At 51.3% G+C, this 12,629-nt stretch overlaps 1 protein-coding gene across 1 annotated transcript in view; it reads left to right on the top strand.

Moving 5' to 3' along the window:
- Positions 1-12,629, top strand: part of THSD4 (thrombospondin type 1 domain containing 4) — a 324,275-nt gene that overhangs the window by 14,538 nt on the left and 297,108 nt on the right. The window contains exon 3 of the mRNA XM_040968485.1: positions 6,420-6,766. Within this exon, the coding sequence (XP_040824419.1) occupies positions 6,420-6,766 (347 nt within the window). The remainder of the gene's footprint in view (positions 1-6,419; positions 6,767-12,629) is intronic.

Genomic DNA, 12,629 nt, shown 5'->3' with positions numbered 1-12,629 from the left:
GTGGAGCAGAAGAAAGTAGAGAGATGAGGAGGGCCCTTGCACCCTTCCTGTTAGCAGCTGTCCTGTGGGTACAGGACATGGAGTAAATGACTGTGTCGGGTTGACACAGGGCTCTGTCATCAAGCACACAGGCCCTCGACCCTCCAGCAGCTGCAAATGCTGGAAGTAGTTGTGCCTTGTAACGCAGTGACATTTCCCCCTCAGGGACTCCTGCCCTCAGGATCCCAGTTTCAACACCTGCTCTCAGGATCCCAGGACAAGTTCCAGTCACCTCCTCATCTAAAGGAGGGAGTGTTTGCTTTTGCTTTTTTTTTTTTTTTAAACAGAGCTGGTAAGCCCCCAGCTCTGAAAATGATTCTTGGCCCAGAGCCAGGGTGACTGGAGATGTTTGGAGAGCCGGAGAAAGCTGCCCACATGGGTCGGGGAAGGTGGATAGGAGGAGCCTTCCTCGGTGGGCAAGTCCAGGTCTTGAGCTGAGAAGGGCAGCACTCTTTTCTGCAGGTGTCCAGAGCCTGCAGCTTCAGGTGGAGCCAGAGATGGTTACCAGAAGTCCCTTCTTATCCTATAAATGATGCTGTTATTAATTCTAGTAAGGAAACTGTATAACCAACCATAGTAATCTAGTCTCTTTTTTAAAAAATAATATTCATCTGTGTCAGATAGAGCTTTTCCATCCTCTGGTTCACAGCCCAAGTGTCTGCATCAGTCAGGGCTGGACTGGATAGAAGCTGGGATCTGAGAAGTCTGTCCAGGCTCCCGTGAACAGCGCCCAGTGAGTGACATAAGGTTTGTGTGTGTGTGTGTGTGGCTATGTTTGCAATCATCTGGGGAGTGAACCAGTAGATGGAAGATCTCTCTCTATCTCTCCCTACCTCTCCATGCTACTTTTTAAATAAATGAATCCAAGAGACTTTGATCAACAGGAGAGCAACACAAAACGACGAGGTTGGTATTGAGTGGACAGAAGCTGGGTAGGGTCTGTCTCAGTCCATTTTCAGCTTCGCCTGCACCTGCTGTTTGCACTGCTCTGCCCTTGAGGCAGATGTTTCCCACAGAAGCTCTCAGAAGAGGCTTCCTTCTGGGAAATGCCGAGGACTGGCCAGGTGCCCTTGGTCCCAGCCACAGGCAGGATCCCCTGACACATGGGAAAACCCAAGGGTGGCCCTATTTGTTCTGAGCATTCCTCGTTCTCTTGTCCATCCTGCCTGGCCTGGGATGCAGATGGGCAGTTGCTGATGAGAGCACCATGCCAAGGGGGACAGCACAGAGCACGACACGAGTGCCCAGGTTCGGCTCTTTGATTCTAGTTAGACTGAGTTGAGTTTCCAGGTGATTGGGGATGGAAGAGCCAGGTCATCTCTGAAAGATGTGTGCTTTTCATTATTTATACACATCCTGGTGTCTCTCCCTTGGTCTGCTCTGCCTTAGACAGGCCACTGAGCATCGTGGGCAGCCCCTAAACCTCCTTTGTTTAGTGGGTCAGAAAGACCTTCTGTGCTTAGAACCTCTTCTGCTGGGGCACCCTGGGGCTGGGGGTGGGGTGGGGGGGGTGCTGCCTGCATCCTGGGATATTGGTTCTTACCTAGGAAAAAATCAGAGCGTGTTAGTACTGAGGGATCTCAGCCACACTGTATCCATTTGGCTGGTCTTACTGGAAATGGAGGTCAGAGCCACAGACCGACGACCCCCGCGTAATTCAAGTCCTGCCCTCCTCCTCTTTCCCCCCCCCCCACATCCTCTTACTGCACTCTGCTTTTCTGGACACAAACTCTGGAGACTCCGGGTTCGTGGATACAGGCAGGGCGCCATGGGGAGTGATGGACAGAGCTGGGATTTGTACGGCATTGCTCATGCCACTTGTCCCTGTCTTGGTTTCCTCTGCAGGACCCAATGCTTTCTCTGCCTCAGCCTCTGCTCTTGTCCTTTGCTTGGGTGCCGTGGAGATATTTACTTGCTCCTGAGGTGCTGGACTCACACATGTTGCATCTGCCGCTGAGGGCATCTGCGGGGCCTGTTCTGACCTAGTCTCCCCTGTAAACCAGGCTTGGATACAGACTCTGCAGCTGCTGTGTTGCAGTTCACATGGAGAGGTGGGGTTTGGGGCTGCTTGAAGTGTACATCATTGTCAAGACACAGGTGATCACGATTGGGATGTTTGTGTCTCAGGGAGGGCCAGTGTAGTAGCCCCAGGCTGGGGTATGGTTTTAAGTTTGCAGAGCATTGGGGTCACAGGTGTCCTTGTTCTCTTGTTTCCACATGTTTGCAGGTTTTCACAGCTGGGTCCACTGCTGCAAACACAGAGGTGTATTTTTGCTTTATTATGCATCTAAAACCAAGCCCGGGCTTTCCAGCTGTGCTCTGGAACAAGACCCTAGAATTTCACCCTTTGCCTGTGGCTCATGGCAGATGGCAGATTTAATTTTGTAGGAAGAGCCTTAGAAGCCACAATTTTTTCACACCGGTGTCAACACCCCAAGCTAAGCCTTCATTGTGGTTTGCTCCTGCCATGCTGTGACAGCCTCCTTTCTGAGCTTCCCTACTCTCAAGTCTGATCTGAATCACTCTCCCTTTAATCTGTTTACTTAATGAGCAAGAAATGCTGTCACCATAGTTGAAGTTTTTGAAATCACGAGAAAGCTTACCCCAGAGGCCCAGCCACCACAGTCATGAATTGTAAGTTTGTATTTCTGCTTCTCCCCTCACCCAGCCTGTTTCTTACATGTTAGCGTGGCTGCAGTGCAGTCATGCTGAAGGTTGTATTAGGAGACTGCTTGCACACAGAGCTGTGTTGCTCACCGCAGCAATGCCTGGTTGAGTTGCCCAAACCTGGTTTATTTGACTCTCCTTGGGCTCAGTGCTAGGCTGTGATGCCACAGCCCCATCCTCACTGTAAGCTCACTTGTTCTGTGTCCTGAAGAGCACCTGCTTGACCCAGTGGGTCTTAGGGGAGTCTTAGCTCTCTGCTGGCCATGCTCAGGGAATGCCCTCTGCACAGTTCTTCTGGACATGGGCACCTCCAAGTTGAAACAGCCTCTCTTAACCTCTGGTCTCCCCACCACTGCTGTCTCTGCTTCAGGTCCTGGGTTCAAGGTAGTGATGTTATCTTGGTTACCAGCCAGTATAAGTATGTGGGAATATCTATAACTCCTTAGGGATGGCCTAGGTCTCTTCCTGGCAAGCCACAGAAGCCTCGGGGAATCTGTGGAGTGAACTGGGGTGGGAGGTGGGCAGGGAGGCTGCAGAGCACCAGAACACACATAAGTTCACAATCAGATGGTAGATGGCAGTTAGTTGGTCGATCAGCCTTGTCACATAGCGTCTGCTTTTCCACTTCTGCCGCCCATTTGGTGGGAAACAAGTTACTTGCTGAGATTCTTGGGTTTCTGGGGTCAAAGAACTCATATGAGATTGAATCATGTGAAAATTATGACTTTTACAAAGTTTCATTGCTATAGCTCAAAAAATGATCAAGTATCAGCAGTTTTAGTATTTCCAATGTAATGCTTCAAGAAGTGTCTGTGAAGAGCTTTAGTCTCCTGGGCTGTAGATGAGTGAGATTGTGAATTTTGTGTATTTTTAAAATCCATGAAATTGTTTCCTCTATGACATACATCTGTAAAATCACCGAAGATTTCCTCTCACCCCTGGGTATAATCATAGACATTTAGATTGTTTCTGGATTTTGCTGTTCTTAGGAAACATGTTACATTATCAGCCCTTGTGTGCGCAACTTGGCGCACTGGCTGGTTCTGACCTTGTCTGTCTCCAAAGGTAGACCTGAGCTGATGTGCCCTACAGATCCTCCCCTGACCCACAGCAGCCTACACACCCCATTCAGGTCACCCCAGGGTTCGGGGAACATGGGATGTTAGATGCCCACGTCACAGTCTGCGGCAGAGCATGAGTGGGATGGGGTCCTGAAGGTTATACAGCTAGGGAAATGAGAAACCCCAATGGCCAGGATCAGATGCACAGATGCTGGCCAGCGTGTTGCAGTTGACCTTTGGCATCGAGTGACACAGATGGGTGGCCTCAGAGGGGATGCGCAGCCAGGTTCACCTGTGATGCCTGCCTACCCACAGCCTCAGCTGACAGTCTATGCCACATGCGACTAGCTGCTTTTGCCCTGGTCCCTTCCTGGTCGGAGTCTGGGGAGGGGGATGTCATCTTTGTGTTTCATGCTTTGCCAGTGAATAACAGGAGTCTGCCTTTGTGTCCTGGTTTCCAGAATATTCTATCTCACAACAACTGTCAGTTTCTCCCAGAAATCCCACGTGTGTCTGCGGAGCAGGAGCAGGTGGTGACATGGGTCAGATGGGAAGAAATGGCAGGAAGATGGAGACTGAGTAGCCGAAGGAGGCTGTCTCCAAGTTCCCTCTCCTTATTTTTCCTCTAATTTGTTTCTTTGTCCTTCCTTTTCTCTCTGTTTTACCTCCTTCCTTCTGGCCTTTCTATTTTCCCAGTTTTCTTCTGTTCCTAGCTTGTGCTCTAAAAACGCCACTCTGGTTGGGTTCCTGCCCCGGGTACCTAGCTGGCATCTGAAGGCACTTCCCCGAAGCTCAGCTCTCAGGAGTATGGGAGTGGGGTGGGGGACATGGCTTCATGCTGTCAGTCCCCAGGGACCTTCCTGACCACTTGGGCAACAGGAGACTGTCCTGGGGATGGACGAGCCGTGGGGAGTACTTTTACAGGTAGCTACGTGCTGAACCCACAGCCATGTCCTGGTGCTCTGTGGAATGAGAGCAGGAGGGAGCAGGCACCTTGCCATCCCCACGTGGGCCTGAGCTCATTTCAACCTTTTATTCATTTATTCCTGTTATCCCTGCTATTCTCAGAACACCTCCCCAGGTGTTCCCTTTCCCACCAACCCCACGGGCTGGATGTGGTCTGCTGCAGGGGGAAGTGTTAGTCCCCAAACCAGGAATGGTGGGGGGAGAAGCTTAGTCTGGTGTGATCTGGTGACATCATATGGTCTGAGAACACATGGCCCTGTTTCTTCCCTGTAGTCGAAGCCAAGCAGCACTGACCTCCCAGGGTGACCAGGTGGGCAGAGGTTGTCCAGAGACCACTATGTGAGAGCTGCAATATGGTAAAACTTGACTCAATATGGTGGCCTCAACACAGTAAGGATGTGACTTTGGGGTGACTGCCTCTCTGGGGGCCTGAGTGTTTCCCAGGCCCTGAGCGCTGGCTGTCAGTGACCCCAGAGGCACCTGTTACAGAGTCAGCACTCATTTGCTAGCACCAGACAAGGTGTTAGCTCCCTGTGAAACTCTTTGTAATGATGATACTGGGATGATGTCTCATCACTCAGGGCACTGTGGGGATGGAGGGAGAGGCGGGCAGTGTGAGGCCTTTGCACTTCCCTGAGGGTCAGACTGTGCTATGCAAAGCCAGGGCCCATCCAGGAAAAGACAGCCGGATCTCAGGGCATCATTTTGTTGGTAGATGGAGCTTGTGGCTCTCTGAAAACCCTGTTCTAAAGGAAAAGCCTCAAGTGGCTCAGGAACCTACAAGCAGAAAGGACATCTGGGCTGAGCTGGGATTGGGGGAGGGCAGGAAGTGCCAGAACTTGTGAGGGTCAGGTGCTGGATAGACGTGGTCTAGACCATGGCAGGTCCATGACAGTTCTGAGAATGGTTCCTTCTGTGCGTGGGACTGGCATCGAGCAGGGGCTGCTGGGATAATGTGCAGCCTGGCTCTGAAAGGTACTGCTTCCTGCAGGGGCAGCCAGTCCCTGCAGGATCCTGGGGGCAAAGAGGACACTACTCAGGGCCTGTACAGGTGTGGGTTGTCTAGGCTTTGCCAATCCAGGGCACTTCAGCGGGTTGGGGTTGTTTTGCCCTCTGCTCTGGGTCCTCAATGCCTAGCCCAGGTCACCACAGCAGTGGGAACTCAGTGCAGGCTCCCACAATGCAGGGACCACATGCACTTGCTCCTAGCACCCCTCTGCGTTTGAGCAGTTTGTACACTGAGGCTTTCAGCTGGTGGGTGACACTGCAGAGTTTATTGGAAAGGCAGAGTTTCAGAAGAAAGGAGAGAGATAGAGACATCTTCCATCTGCTGGTTCACTCCCACGAGGCCACATGGCAGGAGCTGAGCTGTTCCAAAGCTAGGAACAAGATGTTTCTTTCAGGTCCGTATGGGATGCTAGTGCTACAAGTGGAGGACCAGCCACTGAACACAACTCAGACTTGCCCATATTTTCACTAATGTGAATTCCCGGTGGAAGCAGGAAATGTTTGTCTTCAGTTTTTCTCAAATGCTTGTTTGATGCCAGGTTTGAAGCCGTTCCTGTGGACTCATCCGTGCCTCTTGAAGCACAAGAAATCTCAGGGAGACCCCGGCAACCAGGCCCTCCCAAAGCCGGGGTGTAGCACAAGGCAGTCTTGGGTCCCTAATGGCCTCTGTCTCCGCAGGTCCCACAGCGGATGGCGGCGGCGGCTGAGGGCGACGCCGAAGATGATGGTGGCGGCTCTCCCGGCATATGGGGTACCTGGGGTCCCTGGTCTGCCTGCTCTCGCAGCTGCAGCGGGGGCGTGAAGGAACAGACGCGGCCCTGCCTGCCTGGCTCTGCCCGCACCCCAGCGAGAGCCTTCACGGGCCGCGTGCTGTCAGCTGTGCGCACGTCGGTGCCTCTACACCGGAGCCGCCAGGAGCTGCGCGCCGCGCCCAGCTCTGACGCTGCTGGCGTCCAAGGGCCTGCCTCACTGCGGGGCAGCCGGCACTCCCAGGCCCGCGGCGGCGGAACCCCAACGGAAAGAAGGTACGCGCCTCTCACACCATCCGTATTGCACGCCTGCCCACATGCCCCTGTCTCTGCCGTGTCTCTTGCCTGTGCTGCCCCCCCACGTGTGCCAGTGTGTATGCCTGGCATCGCTGCACCTGCACCCCCTACCCTTGCCTTTGTCTGGCTGCTGAGCCTGTCCTGTGCCCCTTGGGCCCTTCCCCCATCCCTGTTCACTCATCCTTTTTTGTTAGGCTGCCTTTCCGGGATGTGGGAGAACTCTTGTCCTGGGTAGCTCCTTTGATCTTGAGAGTTGTCTTGCTTTAAAGCATTCGTGCTACTCCCACTTGGTGGCATCTGTGGTTCTGAGCACTCTTCAAAGGCACATTACTTATGGGACACGTGAGGGATGTCAGCCCTAGGGAGGCCCAGGGAAAGGTGCCCAAGCAGCAGGCTGGTATGAGGCAGAGAGAACTGGGCTGTAGTGCTGCCATTGGCTGCTGGATCTGAGCTCAGGGCACAGCACGTGGAGGTGTCTGGTTTTGGGGCAGTAGAAATTGAGAGACTCTGGGTAAAACTGATGGAATCTTCAACGTGCTTCGCCCCCTCCCCCACTACACACACTCTCAGCTTTGGGTTCCAGTAATCTATGAACTTTTCTGGAAAGTTCTTTCAGAGTATTTGAGTGCACACTGCTTTGAGGATGTGTCTGATAAAGGATCTTGAATTTTTTTTTATTTTTTTTATTTTTTTTAATTTTTTTTATTATTTTTTTAAAGATTTATTTATTTTATTTTATTTATTTTTTTTTTATTGGAAAGGTGGATATACAGAGAGGAGAGACAGAGAGGAAGATCTTCCGTCCGATGATTCACTCCCCAAGTGAGCGCAACGGGCCGATGCTATGCCGGTCCGAAGCCAGGAGCCTCTTCCGGGTCTCCCACGCGGGTGCAGGTTCCCAAAGCTTTGGGCTGTCCTTGACTGCTTTCCCAGGCCACAGGCAGGGAGCTGGAAGGGAAGCAGGGCTGCCGGGATTAGAACCGGCGCCCATATGGGATCCCGGGCGTGCAAGGCGAGGACCTTTAACCACTTGCGCCACCGTGCCGGGCCCGAATTTTTTTTTTTTTTTAAAGAATAAATTCTACAAGTGTTGTCAGAATAGCAAGTGCAGGTCTGGGAAGCATGAATGTACAGGGTGGGAAGTTACTTGGAGTACATGACCTTGAGTTTGCAGGGCAGATAATATTCTGGAAGAGGCAAGTACACGGGGGCTGAGAGGGACTCACCCCTGGGTGACTCAACCAGCATCGTCAGGTCCCCTAGCACCCAGGTCCCTGATAGACTCTGAGGAAATACTTGTCAAAAAAAAAAAAAAAAAGCAGTAGGAAAACAAATACACATGGAGGCTGAAGATAGGAAGAGGGAGGCTCTGCGTGCTTAAGGGACATTGGCGTTGGTGTCCAGCCACATTAATTCCGGTCCTGGCTGGGCCTGGGGCATGCTGGGGAGCTGCTTCGCCCTTCCCTGGTCCCCGCTTGCAGTGAGCACCAGCATGCATGGCCAGACTTTCTCAGACACCTGTCCACGGTACCTGTGGCCCTTCCCTGCACAAAGGTGTGGCAGCTAATGCCTGTGCACATGGGAGAGCCAGCCCAGCCCTCCCCATGCAGCAGCTGCTGAGAAACTACAACAGAGACCTGCAGAGAGAGAGAGAGAGAGAGAGAGAGAGAGAGAGAGCTGCTTCAGGAAGAGGTGCTTTAGCTGGCTTTCACAGGTCTAGGGAGATGGAAGAAGAAAAGCACAGCAAGCTGTAAGGCTTGGCAGGAAGAATAGAGAGAGGCCAGTGGTCAAGGGTGCGTTCTTCTTCCTGCATGGCCACCTGGGTACCCATTGAGTTCATCCTGGCTGGGGCCTCTGCTTCTACTCCCACAACCGGGGTTGGGAGCTGGATCCCTGATACATATCTGCCATCTCATTCCAGCCACAACACCGCAGCCCCACCCAAAATGCTATGTGCTGAAACTTTCTAGAAATTCAGAGCTGTCCCCATGTTAGGGGAGAATCTACAATTCAATGGTGTTCTGTCCACAGCCTGGGTGGTACCCTGTAAGCAAGCATATTATCACTTCTATAGTGAAATGAATGAATGAATGAATGGCCACATTGAGATAAAAACAGGCTATTAAATAGTCCCACGTCTGTTAAGGTCAGCTTTACAGCCCAGTCAGTTTTGTGACCTGACAAAAGCATGAAAACAAAAGGAAACTTGGCAACTGATGATAGTTCAGTTATGTTGAATACCCATTTTAGCCAGGTACTGTTCTCATGGCTGGGTACTAGCAGCTCCATAAGAGAGCTCCCCCCACGCTAACAGCATCCTCACGTGAACAGGGAAGCAATGTGGAGGCCCAGAGAGGTAGCGTCACAGCTAGTGTGTGAGTCAGGATTGGGACACAGGTGGTCATGGCTCCAGGAGCCCCCTAAGGAACCTGAGGGTCTAGACAGTGGCAGGACTCACAGAGCTGGAATGAAGCTGGGGTGTTGTGACTCCCAGGTTCTGCAGTGGCCAGCATCCTGCCGGCACCAGCTTGTGGAGGGGTGGGTGCAGGTGGCACTAGGTGTGACAGCCAGAGATGACCGCCTGGGGACCAGGCTCCCACAGGCTGCCCTGGTGCAGCTTGCATTCTGGCCCTCACGCTTGGCCAGCTGGACTTTTTTTTTCCCCCCTTTTCTTCACTTGCTTGTTGATAAGGGGCCAATGATTGTTTACTATGCAGTTCCTAGAAGCTTTTCCCAGTTCCGGCAGTTTAACAGTTTTGGATGAGATGAAAGTATTAGCCTGAAAGGCCTGTGCTGTGGATGTATGTCCTGTGTCTGGTGGAAGAAAATCGTGTCGTGTGATAGTTCCTCATTATGAGGCCCATTTTTTTCTGCAAAGCTGTCTGCCTCTCTGTGCTTTGCTTTGAGGTACGACATGAAGGCTGTTGATGTTTAGATGATGTCTAAGCGAAGTGAGCTTGCCTTCTTTGACAAGCAAAAAGCTAATTGAAGCCAGATAACAAGTGATAACTCTTCCGTCTCCCAACCAGGATTTATTAGGCATCTAGCACATGGCGAGGCGTGGGATAAATATGGGACGCGAGGCTCTTACTAATAATGTGAGCAGCTGTTTGCAAATTCATGATTTTGTTTTAAGTGTAAAAAATCCTTTCTGCACAGTCATAGGCGCAAGCTCGAGGTTGACAAACACCAGCTGGCATGCTCCAGCTGTAGGAACTAGGGTCTGGAATCCAAGTGGAGCAGAAGGTCCCAGCCTTGGCTGACCACAGGAATCTTGTGCCTGTTTCTAGGGATCCCCACTGCCTCTAGGAATCTCACTCAGACACTGATGTGGCCAGCCATGTTTGGGCCCTGCTGGTGGGGCTGGATATTGTTTAGTGGAGTTTTCTAAGTTTGGTGAGCATGTGTCAGAGTCTCTCACAGTGGACGTGTACTGAGATTTCTCTAAGCAAACGCGTTTAGTTTGTTGGTTTTTGCACAGAGTTGGTGCAGTTTGTTAGGAAAGAAACTGCTAAGATCCTCTGTCTTCCCACACCCTAGCCAATGGTTTGTAAGCTGCTAATTTGTCCTAGGTAGCCTTATTTTACTTGGAAATTTTCTAGATTTTCACTTGTAAATGAGAGCGAGCAAGCAAGTGGGCAAGCCTGCTCCCAATACTGGTTCACTCCTCAAATGCCTGCAGAGCTGAGGTTGGACCAGCCTCTCAGAACCAGCAGCTCAGTCTGAGTCTTCATGTAGGTGGTGGGAACCCGATGACTGGAGCTGTCGCTGCTGCAGTAACAGGGGTCTGGAGTTGAGACTAAAGCTGGCTTGCTGGCTACCTGCAGCATCAGTCTCATCATTATCCCAACCTATGTGGTGTACCTGCCTTACTTCCTGTAAGGATGACAAACTCCAGGGTCATAGGGCAAATGTCTACTTCAAGGTTACTCACAAGGTCAGGTGTAGCTCTCTGGCTTATTCCTTGATGAAAAACATGGCTTGCCCCATTAAGCCCAGCTGAATAAGCGAATACCTATTTCTCTGAATTGAAAAGTAAAATCTATGAATATTTACTCCAAAGCTTTTAGAATGCACAGCTGCTCTGAAACTGACTGCACCAAGGGCTCCACAGTCTTGCAGAGGAATTTTTAAGGCCACTCTCCATAACATGGCACCTTAATACAGGCAACCCATGCATTACCTTGCTTTGCATTTTGGGTTCTGTTTTAACTCAATCTGCATAGTTGTGTGGTAGAGTGTGTGTTCTGTGCAGGGATGAGTACAGAGCTGTGATCACACAGAGTGGGCTGATCTGTGGGAGTCTGGGTGATGTCATGGAGCAGGAAACTTTCTAGAAGGATGAATCTGCATTGATGAAGATGGGGAAGCCTTGATGAGAACAGGAGACAGGACCCAGAGCAACCATGAGGCTTTGTTCCTTATGCCCACTGGCTGAGCTGGTGGGTGGAGGAGGCCGATTGGGAAGCAGACATATACAAGACCAGCGCCCAGGGCTGTCCTGGGAACAAGGCTCAGTGTGTGAGAAGGGAGGAGGGGGTAAACAGAGGAGGATAGGAGAGCCAGGGAAGGCTTCATGGAGGAAACAGAGGGGCCTGGCTGAGCTTTGGAGGAGAAGGATTTTAGCTCAGCTGTTCTGCAGAACAAGCCACCAGGACTGAGTCACACAGGCATGAAAAGGGTATGTCATGGTCTGCAGGTTGTGGATGGCCTCAGGTTCCAGTGAAGGCTGCATTTGAGGAAATGACCACAGGAGACAGCCAAGTGGCCACAGGTTTCTTTCCAAGGGAGCCTCCAGCAGCCCTAAGGGACTCAGAGTAGAAACTCCTCGAGGAAGGCAGTCCCCAAGAGTATGGTGGCTGATGCATTTGTTGGAAAGTGAGGTAGTATGCATGGTACATCGTCCACTGGTGCTTCTCCCTCACTCCCTGGGAAGACCAAGCATTGGACTATGGCACCAGCATCCTTGCCTGTCGCTCCTGAGAAGCCGGGATTACCTCCTTGGATTTGATACAGGTGGTTTGGTACCTGTGTACAGGTGCACAAGAGGATGTCAAAACTGAATGAAATTAAACCATGTATTTCTGTGCCAAGAAAAATTTCTGAAATTGTCAATATGAGCAGTCTTCCAGGGAGATGCTGATGCTGAAAATAAAAAATGTGTAGGGTGCAAAGTTTTTCCCACCAAAGTAAGTTTTTTTTTTTTTTCATTCCACTTTGCACATACTTCTGGCATGCCTTGTGTTAGGTTGCTGGAACCCTGACTGTGGACTTCAGTGATGCTCAGAGCCACACAGAGCTGTTCTCTGACCATCCTGAAAGTCAGTAGTGTGAAGTTGAGGTGCTGTCAACCATTTATTCCTCATGAGAAGGAGAAAATTCATTACCCACACCCCATCCTTCTGTGCTTTCTTGACCTACAGGGAAATAGTGGGGAGAGTGACAGCAGTGAAGCTTAAGGGAACAGATTCTACCAGGCAGCTGGTGCAGAGACCAGCGGGCCAAGGCTCCTTTCCCTGCCCTCTTGAGGGTTTGGATCCTGTATCTTCATACCCACAATGGCCAACTAGAGGGGACCTGTTCTGTCTCTAGACCCTGAGGTCTTACTTTGTCCTAAGAAGTAGTAGAGGCCAGTTCCTGTTTTGAGTGTCCCAAACATCGTGCAGTAGGGAGAGATGGAGGAGGCAGAGACCTGACCTCTGGGTGTTGGTTCTTGGATGGACAGGATGGTTTTCCTCCTGACTTTACAGCTCTCCTGATCCTGTCTGTGGATCAGTGTTCCATGGCATGTGCTGTTCTTAACAGTGTCCTTTGCACATCTGGCCTCCTTGTGCCCCTCTGC

This window comes from Ochotona curzoniae, unplaced genomic scaffold, assembly GCF_017591425.1.
Source record: "Ochotona curzoniae isolate NIBS_2020 unplaced genomic scaffold, NIBS_Ocur_1.0 scaffold_4701, whole genome shotgun sequence".
NCBI lineage: Eukaryota > Metazoa > Chordata > Mammalia > Lagomorpha > Ochotonidae > Ochotona > Ochotona curzoniae.
The sequence above is the reverse complement of the archived record's forward strand: the minus strand, read 5'-3'. Positions and strand labels throughout refer to the sequence as shown.